At 37.4% G+C, this 24,177-nt stretch overlaps 1 protein-coding gene and 1 pseudogene across 1 annotated transcript in view; one reads left to right on the top strand and one right to left on the bottom strand.

Moving 5' to 3' along the window:
* LOC121498611 lies at positions 1 to 22,034 on the top strand (annotated as a pseudogene).
* Positions 21,887 to 24,177, bottom strand: part of LOC121498612 (NADH dehydrogenase [ubiquinone] 1 subunit C1, mitochondrial-like) — a 7,240-nt gene continuing 4,949 nt past the window's right edge. Inside the window, exon 2 of the mRNA XM_041768600.1 lies at positions 21,887 to 22,932. Within this exon, the coding sequence (XP_041624534.1) occupies positions 22,584 to 22,932 (349 nt within the window). The 3' untranslated portion in view covers positions 21,887 to 22,583. The remainder of the gene's footprint in view (positions 22,933 to 24,177) is intronic.

Here is a 24,177-nt window from a genome sequence, read left to right on the forward strand (position 1 = left end):
ATGGGCAGCAGTGAACCCCTTCCCATTGCAGAGGGTGACAAGAAGAAAAAGCAGTGAAAGGCCCGGGGCCACTGTCTCCTTACCAGGGAAGTTTGAAGACACACACAAGCTGACCTCTGAACTGCTTGGAGAGGGAGCCTATGCCAACGTTCAAGGGGCCGTGAGCCTGCAGAACGGCAGAGGATGCTGTCAAAATCATCGAAAACCAAGCAGGGCAGTCGCAGTAGGGCATTTCGAGAAGTGGAGACGCTCTATCAGTGTCAGAGAAACAAGAACATTTTGGAGCTGATTGAGTTCTTTGAAGATGACACAAGGTTTTACTTGGTCTTTGAGAAATTGCAAGGAGGCTCCATCCTGGCCCACCTCCAGAAGCAGAAACGCTTCAACGAGCCAGAAGCCAGCCGAGTGGTGCGCGATGTGGCCGCTGCCCTTGACTTCCTGCACACCAGACGCATCGCTCACCGCGATCTGAAGCCAGAAAATACATTGTGTGAGTCTCCAGTGAAAATCTGTGACTTTGACTTGGGCAGTGGGGTGAAACCCCCACTGTACCCCCATAACCACACCAGAGCTGACCACTCCATGTGGCTCTGCAGAGGACATGGCCCCGGAGGTGGTGGAGGTCTTCAGGGATGAGGCCCCTTTTTACCACAAGCGCTGTGACCTGTGGAGCCTGGGTGTGGTCCTCGACATCATGCCCACCGGCTCCCCCCCCCCCTTTGTAGGTCACTGTGGGACCGACTGTGGCTGGGACCAGGGAGGAGCCTGCAGGATGTGCCAGAAGGAGCTATTTGAGAGCATCCAGGAAGGCAAGCATGAGTTTCCTGACAAGGACTGGGCGAAGCCAAAGACCTCATCTCCAAGCTCCTGGCTCGAGATGCCAAGCAGAGACTGGGTGCTGCCCAAGTCCTGCAGCATCCGTGGGTGCAGGGCCAAGCTCCAGGAAGAGGACTGCCCCCGCCACAAGTCCTCCAGAGAAATAGCAGCAGGACGCACTGACACTCTTCGCAGCTGAGGCCCTGGCGCTTAACCGCCAGCTTTCTCAGCGTGAGCAAGACGAGCTGGCACAGTCATCCGAGTCCCTGGTCGAGGGTCTCTGCTCTGGGAGGCTTTCCCCTCCCTGCAAGTCACGCCTGGCCCGCCCAGGCCGCAGCGACCACCTGGAACCGGGCCCAACTCCCGCCGCACTCCGACCCACTCCGGCCAGCTTCGGGACCTCGGCCTGCCTAGGCCCCGCCAAAGGCCGCAGGGCAAGCAGAAGCAGCTGCTCCGGGCCCCATCCCGGACAAGGCCCTGAGGTTCCCACCCAACCCCCCATTTCCCCAGAGCCATCCAGGAGAAAACTCTATCCAAACAGGTTGTCTTTGGGGATCCCTGGGTGGCTCAGCGGTTTAGCGCCCAACTTTGGCCCAAGGGTGTGATCCTGGAGTCCCATGTCTGGCTCCCTGTGTGGAGCCTGCTTCTCCCACTGCCTCTCTCTCTCTCTCTCTCTCTGTCTTTCATAAGAAATAAATACAATTTTTGAAAAGAAAACGAAAGCAATCATTTGCCACTTTGCATAATCACCTGCGGCAGGGACACCTCTGCTGCTGGGCTCCTGCCCACCTGAGGGCTGGGTGTGGGTTTCCAGGTGTGCAGCCCAGTATTGGGTAAAGAGAATACTTAAAATTAATATCTATTTATGAGAGACACAGAGAGAGAGGCAGAGACACAGGCAGAAGGAGAAGCAGGCTCCATGCAGGGAACCCGACTTGGGACTCCATTCCGGGTCTCTAGGATCACGCCCTGGGCTGAAGGCGGCGCCAAACCGCTGAGCCACCGGGGCTGCCCTCAAAATTAATATCTTTAGAAGGAAAGAAGAAAAAGAAAGAAAGAAAAAGAAGAAAAAGAAAGAAAAAGAAGAAGAAAGAAGAAAAAAGAAGAAAAGAAGAAAAAGAAAAAAATTCAATCTAATCTTGTGCCTAAAGGAACCAGAAAAAGAATAAAAACTCAAGGTAAGTAGAAGAAAGGAAATAACAAAATTCAGAAACATAAATGACATAGAAACTAAAAAACAATAGAAAAATAAAGATAAAATAGAAAAAGATAAACAAAATTGACTAGGCCTTAGCCAGACACCTCAAGAAAAAAGGGAAAGGATTTAAGTATATAAAATCAGAAATGAGAGTGAAGTAACAACTAACACCACAAAAATATAAAGGATTGTAAGAGAATACTATGGAAAATTTGAAGAAACGGATAAATTCCCCAATAAAAAAATATACAAGAAAAAAAAGAAATGGATAAACTCCTAGAAACATACAATCTTCTAAAACTGAACCAGGAAGAAACAGAAAAACTTTACAACAAATACAAGTAATGAAATTGAATTGGTAATCAAAAAACTTTGGTTTTTGGTTTTGGTTCAAAAGGGATGCCTGTGTGGCTCAGTGGTTGAGCGTCAGCCTTTGTGTCAGAGCATGATCCCGTGGTCCCAGAATTAAGTCGCGCGTGGGGCTCCCCATGGGGCGGCTGCTTCTCCCTCTGCCTATGTCTCTGCCTCTCTCTGTGTGTGTCTTGAATGGAATGAATGGATAAATGAATGAATGAATGAATGAATGAATAAATAAATAAATAAATAAATAAATAAATAAATAAATAAAATCTTTTTAAAAAAAGAAGTCCAGGATCACACAGTTTCACAAATGAATTCTACCAGACATTTAAAGAAGAGTTAATACCTATTCTCCTCAAACTATTCCAAAACAGAAGAGGAAAGACAGCTTCCAAATACATTCTATGAGACCTGATAACAAAACCAGACAAAGACACACAAAAAAGAAAACTATAGGCCAATATGTTTGATGAACATACATGCAAAATTCCTCAACAAAATATCAGCAAACTACATGTAATAATACATTAAAAGGATCACTCATCATGATCAGTGGGACTTATTCCTGGGATGCAAAGATGGTTACAAATCAATCAATGCCATATACCGCATCAACAAAATGAGGGATAAAAATCTTATGATCATCTCAATAAATGCAAAAAAAAAACCCATTTAATAAGATTCAACATCCATTCATGATAAAAACTCAACAAAATGAAGTTAGAAGGAACATACCTCAACATAATAAAGGCCACATATGAAAACCCCACAGTGAACATTATACTCAATGGGGAAAAGTTGAGAGCTTTCCCTTTAAGATCATGAAAAATAAAGGATGTCTATTTTCACCACTTTTATTCAACATAGTATTAGAAGTCCTAGTCATAGTAATCAGACAAGAAAAAGAAGTAAGAGACATCCATAATGGTAAAGAAGAGGTTAAACTGTCACTGTTTGCAGATATGATACTAACCATAGAAAATCCTGAAGAGTCTACCAAAAAAAGAAAAACAGTAGAAGTTATAAACATTCAATAAAGTGGCAGGATACAAAACTAATACCCAGAAATTGGTAGTGTTTCATATGCTAACAATGCGTTTGCAGAAAGAGAAATTTAAAAAACAATACAATTTACATATTGCACAAAAAATAAATAAAATACTTAAGAATAAACATAACCAAAGAGATGAAAGACTTGTACTCTGAAAACTATAAAACACTAATGAAAGAAACTGATGATGACACAAAAAATTGGAAATATATTCCAGGTTCATGGATTAGAAGAATAAATACTGTCAAAGTGTCCATGTTACCCTCCTAATGCAATCTACAGATTCAGTGCAATCCCTATCAAGATACCAACAGCATTTTCCACAAAACTAGAACAAACAATACTAAAATGTGTACTGAACCACAGAAATCCCCAAATAGCCAAAGCAATTCTGAGAAAAAAGAACAAAGCTGGAGGTATCACAATTCCAGATTTTAGGATATACTTTAAAGCTGCAGTAGTCAAAACAATTTGGTATTGGCACAAAAATAGACACATAGATCAATAGAACAGAATAGAAGCCCCAGAAATAAACCTATATTTATATGGTCAATCTGTGACAAAGGAGGCAAGAATAGACCATAAGGAAGAGAGAATCTTTTCAATAAACCGTGCTGGAAAAACTGGACAGCTACATGTAAAAGAATAAAAATGGACTACTTTCTAACATCATACACAAAAATAAGCTCAAAATGGTTTAAAGATCTAAATGTGAGGGAAGCCTGGGTGATTCAATGGTTGGGCGCCTGTCTTCCACTCAGGTCGTCATCCCGGGATTCGGAATCGAATCCCACACTGGGCTCCCTGCATGGAGCCTGCTTCTCCCTCTGCCTGTGTCTCTGCCTCTCTCTCTCTGTGTGTGACTATCATAAATTTAAAAAAAAATTTTAAAAATTTATACAATTATAAACAGGCCAAACAACAACAAAACAAGCAAACAATCCAACTAAAAACTAATCAGGGGACCCAAATAGACATTGTTCCAAAGAAGACATACAGATGGCCAACAGACACATGAAAAGATGCTCAACACCACTATCATCAGGGAAATGCAAATAAAAACCACAATAAGATACCACTTCACACCTGTTGTAATAACTAAAATCAAGAAGACAAGAAACAAGTGTTGGCGAGGATATGGAGAAAAAAGAAACCCCGTGCATTCTTGGTGGGAATATAAATTGATACGGCCACTGTGGGAAACAGTATGGAGTTTCCTCAAAAAATTAAAAATAGAAATACCAGGGGCACCTCCTTGGCACACTAGGTTGGGTGACTGACTCTTAGTTTTGGCTCAATTTGCAATCTCAGGGTTGTCAGATGGAGCCTCACATCAGTCTCTGTACTTAGTGTGGAGTCTGCTTGGGATTTTCTATTCCTCTACCTCTGCCCTTTCGCCTCCAAAATAAATAAGTAAATCTCTAAAAAAAAAAAATAAAATAGAAAGACCACATGATCCAATAATTCCACTATTGGTTATTTACCCAGGGAAAACAAAAACACTAACTCAAAAAGATATAGGTACCCCTACGTTTATTGCAGCATTATTTACAATAACCAAGACATGAAAGCAATCTAAGTGTCCATCAATAGACAGATAAGGAAAATGTAGTACACACACACACACACACACTCTCTCTCACTCACAATGGAGTATTACTCAGCACTTAAAAAAAGATTGAGATTGTGTCATTTGAAACAATATAGATGGACCTAAAGGGTATTATGCTAAGGGAAATAAGAAAGAGAAACACCATATGACTCCAGTCATAAATGAAATCTTAAAAAAAAAAGGAATGAACAAACAAATAAGAACTGTAAATACAGAGATCTGATGGTTGCCAGAGGGGAGGCAGGTGGGAGGTTGGGCAAAATGAGTAAAGAGCAGAAGGAGATACAGGCCTCTACTTATGGAATGAATAAGTTATAGGAATAAAAAATACAGCCTAAGGAATATAGTCAATGATATTGTAACAGTGATATAATGGAAAAAAAATAGTGATATAATCGGACAGATTGTAGCTATACTTGTGGTGAACACAGCATAATGTATAAACTTGTCAAGTCACTAAGTTGTAGACCTGAATCTAATGTGACATTTTGTGTCAACTATACTTAAATTTTAAAAATGTTAAAAAAAATGTTAATGACTCCGTATTTACACTCCTAGATATATACTCAAAAATTCCTAATGAAATTTTAAACATCAAAATAACTAGCTGGGGATCCCTGAGTGGCTCAGCGGTTTTAGTGCCTGCTTTTGGCCCAGGGCATGATCCTGGAGTCCCGGGATCAAGTCCCACATTGGGCTCCCTGCATGGAGCCTGCTTCTCCCTCTGCCTGTGTCTCTGCCTCTCTTGCTCTCTATCTGTGTCTCTCATGAATAAATAAAATCTTTTAAAAAATAAAAATAAAAAAATAACTAGCTGAAGGAGAAAAAAAAGTAATGATTACAAGATATTCTTTAAAGAAAGAGTAAAAATTTTTGAGGTGCATCTATCCATCTTACGCAAATTCATAGCCTTTATTGGATATGAAAGAATGAGAAAACAAATTAAAACATTTGAAAAAAATACCAAGGAAAGTAGGATAAAAGAATTAACAAAACTAGAAACAGTTAGAAAATAGGAATTAGTAGATTATAAGGACATTTATAAATATGAGATGATTCAGAATAGACAAATTTATGGGACATATCAAGAGAAAAGTGGGAGAGCAAAAATGCACAGATAAAATGAAAAAACAATGCCCAACATTTGTTTTGGGAAAGGTTGTACACAAAAATGGAGAAAAGTTTCGAAATTATTTTAGAATATTATATACATGATTCTAATAAATTTTTGAATTGTGATTGACTTAGTAGGAAAATGTAAATTATGAAAATTAAACCAAGGTGAAACCTAAATAGACCAATGAACCATGGAAGAAAATGAAGTAGTTGTCAAGGTATTTCTCCCAAAGAGTCATAAGACTAGGTTCTTTTTATAGTTAAGTGTTTTCATTTTTTAATATTCAAGAAACATGAATCCCTTAGAAAATTATTCTAGCATATATAAAAAGATGGCAAATTTCCAAGTCACTCTTACAAAACTAGTATTACCTTGAAATCAAACTCTGACAACACCTCCTCCTCAAAAAAAAAAAAAAGAAAGAAAGAAAGAAAGAAAGAAAGAAAGAAAGAAAGAAAAGAAAGTGATCCACAAAGGCTCCTTCCACAGGCATCTAGAGGCAATAATTCTAAATTAAATACCAGCAAATCAAATCCAGACTATAGTCAAAAAATACCATAAATGAGGTTTAGTCTAAGAAAGCAAAGGTGGTTGAAGGCAAGAAAATGTATTGATATAAATTTACCAAAGGAAAAAAGGTAGGATCATTTCAATAGATATTTAAAAATCATTTGGTAAAAAATCGTTTCCACTCCTGATTTTAAACTAAGACACTAGGAACAGAATATTTCATACATTATTTTAAAACAATACCAACCCAATAGTTACTACACTTAACACAAAATATTCTTCAGAGGCATTTGGATTAAAAATGAAGAGAAAATAACAAGTGCTAGTGAAGATTTGGAGAAAAAGGAAATCTTGTGCATTGTTGGTAGGAATGTAAATTGGTGTGGCCACTATGGAAAACAGTATGGAGTTTCCTCACCAAATTAAAAATAAAACTACCCTATGATCCAGCAACCACACTTCTGGGTAATTACTTGAAGAAAACAAAAGAACTAATGTAAAAAGATATATGCCATTCCTCACCTTGCCCATGTTCATTGCAGCATTATTTACAACAGCTAAGATATGGAAACTAAGTATTCATCAGTGAATGAAAGAATGTCATATATATGTAATATATGCACACAGAGAAAGTGGCATACTATTCAGCCATACAAAAGAATGAAATCTTGCCATTTGCAACAACACAATGGACCTTGAAAACATCATGCCAAGTGTAATAAGTCAGAAAGATGAAGATGAGTACCATATAATCTGACTTATATGTGGAACCTAAAAACCAAAACAACACAAATTAAGCTCATAGATACAGAGAACAAGTGGATTGGTGATTGCCAAAGGTGGGGGTGGCATGGGTGTGTGTGTGTGTGAAATGGGTAAAAGGGATCAAAAGGTGAAATTTCCAGATTAAATAAGTCATGGAGATGTAATGTACAGCATGGTGACTATAGTTAATAAAACTGTGTTGCATATTTTAAAGTTGCTGAAAGTTGATTTTAAAAGCTATCATCATAAGAAAGGCACTTTTTTTTTTCTATCTAGGTATGGTGACAGATGTTAACTAGACTTATTGTGGTGATCATTTTGCAATATATACAAATATCAAGTCATGTTGTACACCTGAAACTACTATAGTGTTTTATGTCAATTACATCTCTAAAAGAAAAATGAGAACCAACATAATACTAACAATATACTAGTATTTCTTGGAAATTTCTTGGTAACTTTTTAATTTAATTCAATTTGCCAACATATAGTACAACACCCAGTACTCATCCCAGTACTTTTTTTAAATTAGGTATAAATATTGGGAAAAATATATCTTTTTGCAGGCAATATGATGTTTAACAGAGAAATCTTCAAAATGTCAACTAAAAAATTATGAAATTTAGAAGAAAGAAATTGAAACTGCAGGGGACATTTTTGTGGGATATCCTGTTTGTTTATTTTTGTTTTAGCTGTATATCATAGAAGTTCCCATCCTGGATTTTGAAAAAACTCATTATCTAAATACAAATGAAGGTGGGGCCCCAACATCCTACTACAGAGCCAAAAAGAGACTTCTTTCCTGCTTCCTGACTACCCATGCACTGGGACATGACCAAGGAACCTTCCACATCCTTCCAATAATTGCCTTTTGTTTCTACCCAAGCTTCAGTTGAAAACTAGGAGTCTTACAGAAATTGATGTTACAGGTAGGTTAAGGGTAACAAACTCTCAGGAAAATAGGGGAATCTGATATATATTTTTTCTTATTACCTTGGCCAGGTAGGGCCAAAAGTAGTGGCAATTCCATAGTATTCATGAATGGTAATCTGAAAGTCAATAGCTCAGGAGGGTTAAATAGCCACTCAAGTTATTTCTTGCCCATTGAGGACAGAGCTTTGGATGCTTGCAAAGCACCTATCAAAGAACAAGATGAAAGATATGAAGAATTAATAGTGTGAAAATATAGTCTGAGAAATAGAATGATCACTCTTAATAGTAATAAGTAGCTTGAGAAAAAGAGGACAGCCTTGGACGCCTGGGTGGCTCAGCGGTTGAGCATCTGCCTTTGGCTCAGGGCCTGCTCCTACATCGGGCTCCCTGCATGGAGCCTGCTTCTCCCTCTGCCTGTGTCTCTGCCTCTCTCTCTCTCTCTCTCTGTCTCTCATGAATAAATAAATAAAATCTTAAAAAAATAAAAAGAGGACAAACTCAAATCTGTTTCATTTCAGGGCACAGTTAGAATTCTAGAATTCTAGTATTCTGTTTTCCAGCCACAGGCCTTTTGATCATTGTAAACAACAAATTGGAAGATTGAGTCAATAAATCACTGAATTAAAATGTCAGTTGAGGAGCACCTGGGTGGCTCAGTTGGTTAAGACTCCAACTCTCAGTCAGTTAAGACTGCATGCAACTCTTGATTTTGGCTTAGGTGATGATTTCAGGGTTGTGAGATCAAGTCCCTAAGTCCTCCCACCTCTCTCCCTCTGCCCTCCACCCTCTCCTTCTGCTCACGTGCTCTCTCCCTCTAAAAAAACTAAAAAATTAATTAATTAATTAAGAATAAAATATTATTTGAGTTGGCCACTGGTGGTTACATGTCTACTATGTAAAATTTAAGATATTAAGAAAAGAGTAGGAACCCAAAACATTAAACAGAGGTCATTTTTAATCTCTCATAACCTTTCTTGATAGCTAAATCTGCCACCATGTTCTCAAAGTAAAGAAGCAGGAACTCTTTTATAACTAAGAAATATACTCTGGGGGAGAGCTAATTCTTGCCTCATGCATCATTGTTTCAACTTAGGAATATAAATTGATCCCTGGAGATTCCCTAGATCCAGCATCAATGTTAATGAAAGATTACTGCAACTCCATGGAGACAAGATCACCAGGAGCTCAGATCCTCCAAGAATAAAAGTTTAGGTCACCCCACTGAGTAAAGAATTCTAGCCAGGAGGTTTACTGACTAGAGGCAAAGGAAACACAGTGGAAGAGAAAAATCATAAAAACCTGTTTTAGCCTTACAACCAGTTGTAAAAATGACAATTACAACCTCTATCTACATATTCTTTCCTGCTATGTCCTGTGTATATCTACATGTGTTAAGTACAATCCCTTTTTTCCACCACCTCCTTTTCTGCCCACTATTTCATTTAGCTCTTGTGGAGGTTTAACTTTATAGTTAGTCCTTAAGAGGATCACAAGAGAACTGGAGTAGAAACAGGTATCACTTAGAGACCTCAGATTTGTTTTTAAATTCAATAATTGAGAAGACATTGAGTTGCACCTCTCCAGGGAAAGGGTAGTGCATTTTTTTTTTCAGTTTTATTGAGCTATAATTGACATACAGAACTATGTAAGTTCATTTATCCATTCTATTGTTGATGGACATTTGGGTTCCAGTTTTGAGCTCTTACAAATAATGCTGCTATGAACATTTCTTCTGCATGGCTTTTGGTGCTCATATATATGCATTTTATGTAAATATAAATATCCAGAAGTAAAATTGTAAGTGCACAGGAAATGCATATGTTTGACTTTATAAATTCTGATTCTAGTTCAATTTACTTACCAAGTATGGTGTAAACCTGGACTTCCTGCTTGACTGGGGCCCAAACACCATGCCTAAATATTGCCAAATGTTCTTAATGAGACGAAAATGTTTCCATGGAAACTCAAACTACCAAGTAGGATCTGTTTCAAACACTTCTTGAAATGCACCTCCTTTGCTGGCTACACTTGTTGGCTACACTTGTGAATTTTTGCCTAGAGATTCCAACCACGGTGTCCACTCTCTCAAGCAAACTCCATGAGGGACGCCTGAGTGGCTCAGTGGTTAAGCGTCTGCCTTTGGCCCAGGGCGTGATCCTGGAGACCCAGGATCTAGTTCCATATCAGGTTCCCTGCATGGAGCCTGCTTCTCCCTCTCTGCCTGTGGCTCTGTCTCTGTCTCTGTCTCATGAATAAATAAATAAAATCTAAAATAACAATAATAATAATAAAGCAAGCTCCACAGGTATTGATGCCAGTCTCAGGTCATGTGTCCTCCTGGAAGTTGTGTCAACTAATCACTACTAGGAGAGCCAGCCCCAGAGCCAGGCCTTTCCTACAGCCCCTGCCCCACATTTCCTCTTTCTCTTCCACCAGGAATCTCAAAGTGGTTATACCAATTTACGCTTTCCTCAGCAGTGTATGAAAGTTTTAGCTACTCCACACCCTTACCAACCAACACTTAGTAATGACATTTCATTTTAGCCATTCTAGAGGAAGTGGTATTGTGGTATTGTACTTATTTAGATATTTAGTTAAATATTCTCTTTTGTGAAGCGCCTCTCTTGCGGCGCAGTTTCTTTTGAGTTGCCTGTCTCTTATTTACTTATGAGGCTTCTTTATATATTATAGATATGCATCTTGCTATATGTATTGCTACATGTATTGAAAATATCTTCAGGGACACCTGACCAGCTCAGTTGGTATGAACATGCTACTTTTGATTTCAGGGTCGTGACTTCAATCCCCATGTGGGACATGGAGCCTACTTTAAAAAGTAAAATAAAATAAAATAAAATCTAAAAAAAAAGGTGGAAAAGAAAATATCTTTTATCAGTCTGTGGTTTGCCTATCACTATCTTAATGTTGGGTTCCTATGAACAAAAGTTCTTAATTTTCGATATAATAGAAATTATTTTTTCCTTATGGTTAGTGTTATGGTTATGGTTAGTACTGTGTTAAGAAATTTTTGCTTACTCCAAGGCCCTGAAGCTATTCTCTTCTTTTCTCTTTCACATTTAGAATTATAGTCCATCTAGAATTGATATTTATGGTATTAGGCAGAGGTCAAGATTTCTTTTTTTCCACATTAATGTCTAATTGATCCAGTGTCATTGACTGAAAAGGCGATTCCTTCCCCTGCTGCACTGCACAGTTGCCTTTGTTGTAAATCAAGTTATAGTGTATTTGTGGGTCTGTTTCTGGACTCTTTCTTCTATTATTATGGACTAATGAAAAAAAGAAGCCACTTTCTGTCATTTCTGGATGATTCTGAAAAATATTGTGATATTACTCCACATACATATGAAGTAAATAGTTTTTAAGGCCAACAACATTCTGAATCCAACCTATATTTTTAACATTGCATCCCACCAGCAGCTGGCCCAAGAATCCTTAGCTCTCTAGCTGAGTCATGGTGAGTCCTTGTCCAATTCTGGTTAAATAATGTATTTTAGAAACTTCATCTCCATTATTGCCTGGTGAATAGAATGAATTTTGCTGCTCTCAGATTAATAGCTAGTGAATCTGGAATATATTTATGGAATTACAGCTTGTCTCTTAATCTCTGACTCCATGCTTTATTGGTCTAACTTTACATCTGTCACAAGGTCCTGATTCTAATTCAATTCCTTTACCAAGTATGGTGTAAACCTGGACTTCCTGCTTGACTGGGGCCCAAAGACCATGCCTAAATATTGCCAAATGTTCTTAATGAGACTAAAATGTTTCCATGGAAACTCAAACCACCAAGTAGGATCTGTTTCAAACACTTCTTGATGGGATGCCTGGGTGGCTCAGCGGTTGAGCATCTGCCTTTGGCTTGGGGTATGATCCTGGGTCCAGGGATTGAGTCCCACATTGAGCTCCTGCAGGGAGCCTGCTTCTCCCTCTATCTGGGTCTCTGCCTCTCTCTCTCTCTCTGTCTCTCATGAATAAATAAATAAAACCTTAAAAAAAAAAAACACTTCTTGAAACTGTAATGCATCTCCATTGCTGGCTAGAGATCCCAGCCACAGTGTCCACTGTGTAAAGCAAGCTCCGTGGGTACTGATCTCAGTCCTGGGTTCATGTGTCCATCTGTTGTGTCAACAGATCACTACTAGGAGAGCTAGCCCCAGAGCCAGGCCTTACTTATAGCCCCTGCCCCTTATTTTCCTCTTTCTTTCCCACCTGCAGTCCACTACTCACATTCTGTCCTGCTTCATAATCAAAATGGTATGTGTTACAACATCTAACCTATATCCCTACCCTCCTTCACCAACAGCTGTGCCATCCTAATCATCACTTACAAACATTCCAACTCTGGACTTCATGAAAAAGATTCTTATTCTTATATACCCCTGTGTTTATTGCAGTATTATTTACAACAGCCAAGATATGGAAGAAACTCAGGTGTCCATTAATAGAGGAATAAAGAAAATTATACATATATATATATAATGCAATACATATATATATAATGCATATATATATATAATGCAATATTACTCATCCAAAAAAATGAAATCTTGCATTTGCCACGACATGGATGCATCTAGAGGGCACAATGCTAAATAAAATAAGTCAGTCAGAGAAAGACAAATACCATATGATTTCACTCATTTGTGGAATTTAAGAAACCAAACAAACAAGAAAAAGAGACAAACAAAAAGACCAGACTCTTAATTATCTCTATATATGGTGACTGACAGGGTGGGGATGGAGGATGGGTGAAATAGGTGAAGGAAATTAAGAGTACACTCATGATGAGCACTGAGTAATGTGTAGAATGTTGAATCACTATATTGTACACCTGAAACTAATATAACCTTGTATATGAATTATTTGGAATTAGAAAAATAAATTAATTTTTTAAAAAGTGCTTCTGCTTTCCCTTCTTTTCCCACAGCTCTACCATTCCTTTAAGACCTATTTCAAATCATCCCCTTCCCAATCTCTGTTCTCTCATTTGCTTTTATTTATATGTCTACTTCAGCACATACCACAACTAGCCTTAGATCATAGTAATTATACATGTCTATATAATTCTATAATTACATCTGTCTGTTTCCCTTACAGATTATGGAACACTGGGCAATATTTTTAATCCCCATAAATCTCGTATTGGGCCTTGTGCATAGCAGAGTTGTAAATATTTGCTGAGTTTAAGTTGAACCCTGGAATCTGGAGATACCTGTGTGGTGTAGAGGAAAAGATAGGGTTGACTCGATCATTTTCTTTATTTTTAAAGATCTTACTTATTTATTCATGAGAAACACACAGAGCGAGAGAGAGGCAGAGACACAGGCAGAGGGAGAAGCAGGCTCCCTGCAGGGAGCCCGATGTGGGACTCGATCCCAGAACCCCAGGATCATGACCTGAGCCAAAGGCAGACGCTCAATAGCAACAGTAAATGCTATTTCATATAATTTAGCATCTACCTGACAGGAAATTTGAAGAGACTATAAGTAAATTGTTTCCACCGGGATATAATTGGATAGGCAAATAGTTTCTGACGGATGAAACATCTTCCATACTGCTGTGGAAACTTGATATTCTACTAGAAACAAGATGGGGGAGCGCTTCATAGCATTTACATTATGATGCATATTCACATTGCCAGGACTCAATTCTATCTAGGCTGGCTGTACTGCCCATGTAGAGGATTCTTGCTCTTTGGCTCTTCATATGGCTTCCTCTTTTTCGGGCCTCATGTCTCAACTTGATTATCAATCACAGTTGCCTCCTCTGGCCACCCTGTCTCAAAGAGGTACCACTCTATGGCTAACTATTATTATTACTTTTAATACCTGTCTCTTTGTTTCCTTCCTAGCAATTGGTAATGTGTAATTATTTACGGATTTGTTTAATCAGGTTTTCTCCCTCTCTACCCTATAAGTATCACAAAGGAAAGGACCATCTAGATTTATCCATCGTTAACATTGGCCACATAAGCTTTATCTCTTCATATATATGTAAGAAGTTGGTTTTAAGAAATTGGCTCATGCAATATGGGGGCAAGTCTGAAATCCATAGGGCAGATTGGCAGGCTAGACACTCAAGCAGAAATTCATGCTGCAGCCTTGAGGCAAGATTTCTTCTTCAGGGAAGCCTTAGTTTTTGCTCTCAAAAGTTTTTGATTAGATGAGTCCTGCCCAGATTATCAAGGGTAATATCTTCAACATAAAGTCAACTGGATTGTAGATGTTCACCACATCTACAAAACACCGTTACAGCAACACTTAGAGCTGGATTAAATAACTGGGTACTACAGGATGAGATGATACATGAAATTAGATATGAAAATCATCTATACATTTCCCTATATAGCTATAGCTCTTTCACTATGTAGAATACATACACATACATGTGTGTATGAAATCTGTAATTTTGACTGACCATTTGAAAGTTGCAGAAATCCTGACACTTTCACCCATAAATACTATAACACGCTTGCCCTAAAGACTAGGATATTCTCCTATATAATCACAATACAGTGAGTACCGAAAAATAACTTTGATATAGTAACATTAAAATTTCCGATTGCCCTGTTTTTAAATCTAGCATTTACTGAAGGTTACTTATTGTCCTTAATTGTTTTGTCTTTTTACTCTTATTATTTAAGTAATTTTAAGTAAACTCTACATTTAATGCAAACCTCAAACTCACGACCCTAAGATCAAGAGTCACATGCTCTACTAACTGAGCCAGCCAGGCACCCTATCTTTTTGGTCTTCTTTAATTCTACACAATCCTCTTCTTTTTTTTCCTTTTTTCATGATGACATTTTTTTTAAGCTGACATTTTTTTAAGAGCCCCAGCCAATTGTGTTACAGAATGTCTCACAGTCTGGATTTGACTGACTATTCCTTCATGATTAGATTCAGGCTAAAACTTTAGTCAAAGAATACTAAATGGGTAATGCCGTATACTACCATTAAATCCCAATAGGAGGCCTTTAATATCAATTTGTCTCTTCACTCATGATACTAAGTTCAATTCACGTAGTATCAGTATCTCTGATTAACAAAGAATATACTTTACCCGTTGAAATTTATAAGTACTCTGGAGGTTGGTAGTTTGTGATTATCCTGTTCCTCAACATTTTATCTAATGGTATTAGTGTCTTAATACCAAAGGAAGACCTTTGCCTTAATCAGTTATTACATGGGCAGTTACGAAATGGTGATTTTCTAACTCTATCTTTACTTCCTCATTTATTAGCTGGCATTCTTTTGTAAGAGGTTTACTGATACTCTTTTCTTTTGGAGTATTGCTGTAATTCGTGAATTTTTTTTTCTAAATCAGTATTTTATAATTCATTACCATAACTATTCTTTTTAATAACCAAAATATCCGATATAACCAGTGGGAATTCTTTCAAGATGGGTACTGAATCCTTTTCACATGTCCTCATCATTCTATGAACACTTTCTGGCACAATGATATAGTTTTGGACTAGCCTTGAGCTTTCCCTGCCCCAACCTGGAATCAGCCATTTGCTAATAAGTCTTTCCTTTAGTGAGGAATAGTTACTGGATTATCATTAATTCTATGACCTTTCATTGGGTAGAGCTAGAAAATGTCTGCATGTTTGTGTGTGCTTGTCTCCCCCCCCCCCTTTTTTATACGCAAAAGATAGCGTGCTGCTTCTTTCCTGCCTTGCTTTTTTTTCATTTAATCATTTCATATACATTCACAGAGCTGTTTCTCATTCTTTTTATAGTTGCACAGTATTCTATTTTGTAACTGAACCATAGTTCATGAACTGGTGGTCTACTATCAATAGACTCTTACATTGTTCCAATAATTTTGTAGTACAAATAATGCCACTTAAAATAACCTTGTAGAAATTTTGTATTGTATTTGCGGAGGGGTAAATCTTCAGTGTAAATTCTCTGAAGCAGAAATGCTGGGACAAAGGTAGATGCATGTTGACTTTTGTTAGACATTGCCAAATTTTTCTCCAGAGAGGTAGTACCATTTTGCATTCCCAACAATGATATATAAACGTGCGTGTTTTCTCACAGGTTTACACCATTTTAATTTCTACCAATCTGAGAGCTGAGAAATGGTCTCAGGGCAGTTTTGTGTTTCCGTTCTTATGGGTAAAGGTGAAAACTTTCTCAAGCTTTTAAGATCCTTTTTTTTTTTCTGAAAGCTATCTGTTCCTGTTTTTTGACCATTTGCCAGTCAGGAGTTTGGTCTTTTTTTCCCTTTTATTTTTTAAGAGTTATTTAGATAGTAGGGAGATTATCCCTTCATCTGGGATACATGTATTGCCATATTTTCTCCCTATATGGTTTCATTTTTTTACATTTAGATCTTTGATTCATTTGGAAATTATTATGATATATATTGTGAGGCATAGAGCCAATGTTATGTTTTTTTCAAATGGCTATCTAGTTATCTCAGTACTGTTTATTAAAATGCCTATCATGGGCAGCCTGGGTGGCTCAGTGGTTTAGTGCCGCCTTTGGCCCAGGACCTGATCCTGGAGACCCGGGATCAAGTCCCACATCAGGCTCCCTGCATGGAGCCTGCTTATCCCTCTGCTTCTCTCTCTCTCTCTGTCTCTCGTGAATAAATAAATAATCTTTTAAAAAATGCCTATCACTTTTCTGGTGGATTGAGATGCCAAATTTTCCACATATTAAATTTCCATACATACTTTGTGCTCTTTCTGGGTTTTCTATTCTGTTATACCAGTTTATCTATTCATATACCAGTACCATGGACTTTTAATTTAAGAGGGTTTATAGTGTAGGGTAAGGCTAATCCAACATTATTATCTTCTCTTTGTGTAGCTATTCCTGAGTGTCTATTTTCTCATGTATGCACGTTAGGATCAACTTACCTAGTTCCAGGGGATACGATTGTTATTTTTATTCAAATCATATTAAATTTATATATTAACTTAAATTTATATATTAATTTATATATTAAATTTATATATTATATATTAATTAAAATACCAGTAAAACTGGTATTTTAAAAAATTAATACATTTTCTTTTTTAGAGAAGTTTTGAGTTCACAGCAAAACTGAGTGGAAATTACAGAGTTCCTAAACACCCCTGTCCTCACACATGTACACCTTTCCCACTAGTGACATCTGCACCATAACGGTACATTTATTACAATCAATGAACTTATATTGACACAGAAGTATCACACAAAGTCAATAATTTATATTAGGTTTCCTTCTTGGTGTTAGATATCCTTTGGATGTTAGACAAATGTATAAGGATATGTATTCCCCATTGTAGTATCATACACAATAGTTTCATTACCCTAGCACAAGCTTCTGTGCTCTATGCATTCATCCTTCCCTCCTCTTAACTCTTGGCAACCACTGATCTTATAACTGTATCTATAGTATTACCTTTTCCAGAATGTCATGTGGTTGGAACCATACAATATCTAGCCTTTTCAGATTGGCTTCTTCCACTTAGTAATATGTGCTTGTTTCCTCTAGGTTTTTTTTTTTTTTTCTCTAGGTTTTTTCATGACTTCACAGATCATTTCCCTTTAGAGCTGAATAATATTTCAGTGTCTGGATGTACCACAGCTTATCCATTCATCCACTGTTTTAATTTGTAGTTCTCTAATGACATATGATATTGAACATCTTTTCATACACTTACTTGCCATCTGTATATCTTCTTTGATTAGATCAGGTCTTCTGCCATTTTTTTTTTAATCCAAGTTGTTTTTTCTTATTGTTGAATTCTTTGTATACTTGGGATAAGTGTTTATCAGATGTGTCTTTTGCAAAAATTTGCTCCCAGCTTGTGGTTTGTCTTACCATTCTCCTGAAAATTATCTTTTGCAGACAGGAATTTTAAATTTTAAGGAAATCCAACTTATCAGTTATTTATATCATAGATCATGACTTTGATCTTATCTCTAAAATGTCATTGCATAGCCAATGGTACCTGGATTTTTCTAAGTTATCTTCTAAAAGCTTTATAGCTTTGTGTTTTGCATTTAGGTTTACGATCCATTTTTAGTTAATTTTTTTAAAGAATGTAAGGTATGTGTCTAGATTCTTTATTCTTTTTTTTTTAAAGGATTTTATTTACTTATGTGACACACACACACACACAAACACACACACACACAGAGCACAAGTAGGCAGAGAGGCAGGGAGAGGGAGAAAAAGTAGATTCCCTGCTGAGCAGGAAGCCTCAGTGTAGGGCTTGATCCCAGGATCCTGAGATCATGACCTGAGCCGAAGACAGATGCCTAATCAACTGAGCTACCCAAGCACCGTAGATTCTTTTTTCTATATGGATGCCTATCTCCAGGACCATTTGATAAATACAGTATTCCACTGTACTGCCTTTCTCCTTTGTCAAAGATTTGTTGACTATATTTATGTGGGTCTATTTCTGGGCTCTTTATCCTGTTCCATTTATCTATTATTTTGCTGATACTATGTTGCTTTGATTACTGTAGCTTTATAGTAAGTCTTAAAGTTGAGTAGTATCAGTTCTCTGATTTTGTTCTCATTTAATAGTGAGATGGCTATTCTGAATATTTTGCCTCTCCATTTAGACTTTAGAATTAGCCTGGGATTCTGATTGATATTGTACTGAATCTATAAGTCAAATTGAGAAGAACTGACATCTTGACAATATTGAGTTTTCCTATCCATGAACATGAACTATCCACTTATTATTTATTTGACATCTTTCATCTGTGTTGTAGTTTCCTTCACATAGGTCTTATATTTCATTAGATTTATACCTAATTATTTCCTTGGGGGGTGCTAATATAAATCATAATGTTTTTAATTTCAAATTCCACTTGTTCTTTGCTAGTATACAGGCAATTGATTTTTTTTAAAAAATCTTAAAAAATTAAATTAAAAAATAAAGAGCATACACATTAAGGATTTTTAAGTTCTCCTGAAGTATGATCCTTTTATCAAAATATAATGCCCTTCTTTGTCTCTGATAAATTTCCTTGCTCTGAAGTCTGCTGTTTGAAATTAAACAGCCACTTCAGCTTTCTTTTGATTAGTGTTAACATGCGCTATCTTTCTCCATTCTTTTCCCTTTAGTCTACTTGTGTCTTTATATTTAAAGTATGTTTCTTGTATATAACATATAACTGTATCCTGTTTTTTGATCCACCTTGATATCTTTTAATTAGTGTATTTTGACCATTGATGTTTAAAGCAATTGTCAGTAAGAGTTGGATTGATGTCCACCATATTTTTACTGTTTTCTACTTGTTGATATTCTTTGTTTCTATTTTTGTCTCACTGTTTTCTGCCTTTTATGTATATTTTTTATTTGCTGCTTTAAAAAAAAATTTAAAGATTTGTTTGTTTGTTTGTTTATGTATTTATTTGAGAGAGAGAGAATGCACAAGCAGGCAGAGGAAGAGGAAGAAGCAGGCCCCGCTCCAAGCAGAGAGCCTGACATGGGGCTAGACCCGAGGATTCTGGGGTCACGACCTGAGCCGAAGGCAGATGCTCAACTGATTGAACCACTCAGGCACCCCTACTGTGTTTTTTTTTTAAAGATTTTATTTACTCATTTGAGAGAGAGAGAGCATGAACAGGGGGTTGGAGGAAGAGGGAGAAGCAGACTCCCCACTGAGCAAGGAGCCTGACATGGGGTTCAATCTCAGAACCTGGAGATCATGACCTGAGCTTAAGACAGAGGCTTAACCATCAGAGCCAGCCAGATGCCCCCTTTTGTAGTTTTATTATTATTTTTTAAAGATTGTATTTATTCATGAGAGACACACAGAGAGAGGCAGAGGCATAGGCAGAGGGAGAAGCAGGGTCTCCGCAGAGAGCCTGATGCAGGATTTGATCTCAGTACCCCGGGATCACGACCTGAGCCAAAGGCAGACACTTAACCACTGAGCCACTCATGCATCCCCCTTCTGTGGTTTTAATTGAGCATTTTATAGTATTCTATTTTCCTTCCTTCCTTAGTAGTGTGTGTGTGTGTGTATGTATAGTTTTTTCATGATTACCCTAGTTTGCACATTTACAACTAATCCAAATCCACTTTCAAATAATACTATATTGATTCATGAATAGTACAAGTAATTTATAATAACAAAATAATCCTAACTCATCCCTTGTATTATTGCTGTCATTCATTTCCCTTATACATAAGTATTTATAAATATATATGCACATACATAATTGAACATATTGTTGCCATTATTATTTTGGTTTTTAAAAAATATTTTATTTATTTATTCATGAGAGACACAGAAAGAGAGAGGCAGAGACACAGGCAGAGGGAGAAGCAGGCTCCATGCAGGAAGCCCGACGCGGGACTCGATTCCGGGACCCCAGGATCACGCCCTGGACCAAAGGCAGGCCCTAAACAGCTGAGCCACTCAGGGATCCCTGCCATTATTATTTTGAACAAACTGTTATCTTTTAGATCAATTAAGAAAAACAAAAGGAAAGTATTTTACTTTCATTTATTCCTTGGATGCTCTTCTTTATGTAGATACAAGTTTCTGATCTATTATCATTTTCCTTCTCTCTAAAGAACTTTTAACATTTCTTGCCAGGCAGGTCTACTGGTAGCACTTCACTTTTTGTTTGATTTTTGCTTGAGAAAGTCTTTATTTCTCGCTCCCTTTTGAAAGATAACTCCACAATGCACAGAATTGTAGTTTGGTGGTTTTTTCCTCTGAACACTTTAAATATTTCACCCTATTCTCTTTTGCTTGCAAGGTTTCTGAGAAGTTGCATACAATGCTTTTCTTTGTTCCTTTATAGACTGTTCCCCCCCTGTGACTTCTTTTCAGATTTTTTTCTTTATCTTTGATTTTCTGCAGTTTGAATACCATATGCCTAGGCTTAAATTCTTGTTTTGTTTTTGGCATTTACCAAGCTTGATAACTCTGAGTTTCCTCAATCTGTGGTTTGGTGTCTGACCTTAATTTGGAGAAATTCTTAGTCATTATTGCTTCAATATTGTTTCTGTTCCTTCCTTTCTTTTCTTCTGGTATTTCTGTTACTCTTTCTTTCTTTCTTTCTTTCTTTCTTTCTTTCTTTCTTTCTTTCTTTCTTTCTTTCTTTCAAGATTTTATTTATTTATTCATGATAGACACACACAGAGAAAGAGAGAGTGAGAGAGAGAGCCAGAGACACAGACAGAGGGAGAAGCAGGCTCCACGCAAGGAGCCTGATGCGGCACTTGATCCCTGGGACTCCAGGATTAGGCCCTGGGCCGAAGGCAGGCACCAAACCGCGGAGCCACCCAGGGATCCCCTCTTTCTTTCTTTCTTTCTTTCTTTCTTTCTTTCTTTCTTTCTTTCTTTCTTTTTCTTTCTTTCTTCTTGTCTTCTGGTTTGCCTATTACTCATACATTATTATCTTTGTAGTTGTCCCACAGTTCTTGGATACTCTGTTCAGGGTTTTGTTTTGTTTTGTTTGTTTTTTTAGTCTTTTTTCTTCTTTTCTTCTCAGTTTTTTGTTTGTTTGTTTGTTTTTGAGGGATAAATGAAGTGTATTTTATTTTGTACCTATTAACCCTCTTTCCTCTCCCCCCCTTTCACAGACATTTGCTAAATCATATTACAAAAAGAAAAAACAAATTGGTGCCATAACTGGTGAGTACAAAAGCCATCCAAATGACAATCATTGAAATTCAAGGAAGTAAGAACACTCTAGTAATAAGAGTAAGCGATTCACCTTTCTGACTTAATGGAATGGCTTCTCTCAAAGAAAACAGTATTTGGGTTCTTAAGTATTTTGAAAAATAATGTAGTTTTATCACCTTAACACACTCAACAATATTTGGATTAGAAATGACAAGTTGGTATACGGAGTAAATCCTTCAGCAGCGATTTTTTTTTTTAGCAGCGATTTTTAATTTATCTCCTTAACAAGTTTTCTTATCAACGTACCCTTATTACCACCGACCCCATTATCAGATGGTACTTTCTCCATCAGAATACTTCAAGTTATGTACTGTAGAACTGACATTTTCTACATAGTTAAAATATGCATAATCTGAATACATCAGTATTTTTATTTTTTCATTTATAGATGCAAAACACAAATGCTGAGTTGGCATACATTCACATATTCACATATAACTTTTTCTCTCATGTTTACAACTTAACAGGTTGCTGAATCCAAAGGAACTAGTATAATCACAACGTGGAGCATACTATATTAGTATTTCAATGGTTTAATCCAACCCATTTCTTCTTTTATACTCCAAAACATCTTCGTTATGTTTTTTGATTAGGTGGATCCACAGGGCGACGGCGGTGCCCAAGGTCAGCCCGACCTTCGGCCAGTCGGGGCGGTCCCGCGGCGGCTCCCGAACGTAGAACTTGCACCGCGCGAGGGGCGCTCGGGAGCCGGGCCGGAGCCGGGAGCCGGGAGCCGGGAGCCGGGAGCCGGGCCGGAGCCGGGAGCCGGGAGCCGGGAGCCGGAGCCGGAGCCGGGAGCCGGGAGGCCGGGCGGCACAGCACGGGCGGCGCCACCTTGCCGGGCGAGGCTCCGCCCTTCTTCTCAGTTTTGGAAGTAAGTTTCTTTGTCATATCCTCAAGCTCAGAGGTTCTTTACTCAGCCATGCTCAGTCTACTCATGAGCTCATCAAAGGCATTTTTCATTTTTTACAGTGGTTCTTGATCATTAGCATTTCTTTTTAATTCTTTCTTAAAATTTTCATCTCTCGGCTTAAATAACCCATCTGTTCTTGCATGTAGTATACTTCTTTTCATTAAAGTTCTTAGCATTTAATCGTAGTCTTAAAAAATTCCTGTTCTGATAATCCCAACATTCCTGCCATATCTAATTCTGGTTTTTAAACTTACTCATTCTCTTTAAATCATTGCCTTCTTAGCATAGGAATATGTTCACAAACCAAAAAACTCTGAGTGTTTTGGGGGGATTTTATAGAGATATCATCATGCAGGCATGTTCAATTACTCACTGAATATCTAGTGCTTCTTACCTCTTTGGGAGTTTGGGAAATTGAACTGAAAACTTCAGGTTCTAATCAAGGCATGGTCTTTTTAGCAATCAGCTCCCATCCTGAAGATACCAAGAGGCCTGCCAAGAGTTAACATATGATGCTCCTCTCATTGAGAAAATTCCAAGGGATTTAGGACCTCTGTGTCAAGAACCAGGGACAAAACCCAAATGTATATTCCTTATTATACCACATATCTTTTAATACTTTTTGTTCCATTTGTTGCTTTTCTTCAGAAGCCATCAACTATGCCTATATGTTTATAAATTTAATAATATTTTTATGTCTTCCATATCTATCATTTCTTCTCTACTCTTTAAAAAAACTAAAAAACAAAAATCAAATATCCCATCTGTGTTTTTCTATTGTCTCAAAATGTCTTTTTATAGTTTGTTTGAATCAGATTCTATACAAGGCTAACATATTACATTTGTTTAATAACTTCTTATCTTTTATTTTGTGAGTTTTCCTCCACCTTGCTTTTTGCCATTTATTGAAGAAATAGCATCGTTTGTCCTGTAGAACTTCTTATAATCTGACGTTAGCTCTTTGCAGCCTTGTGATGCAATTTAATAAGTTCCTCTATTTTGCACCTCTCTCATCCTTATTTCTTATAAACTGATCATAAGATCTAGAGTCTTGATAAGGTTTTTAATTTTTTTTTTTTTTGGTAAGACCACTTCACATTATTTCCTATTGTATTGCCTTCAAGAAGCATATAATATCCAGTTGTCCCATTATTACTTATGTTAAAATTGATCAATTGGTTCAGGTGTATCAGCATGATCCTTCTATAACAAAG

The sequence above is a fragment of the Vulpes lagopus genome, chromosome 9, assembly GCF_018345385.1.
Source record: "Vulpes lagopus strain Blue_001 chromosome 9, ASM1834538v1, whole genome shotgun sequence".
Classification (NCBI taxonomy): domain Eukaryota; kingdom Metazoa; phylum Chordata; class Mammalia; order Carnivora; family Canidae; genus Vulpes; species Vulpes lagopus.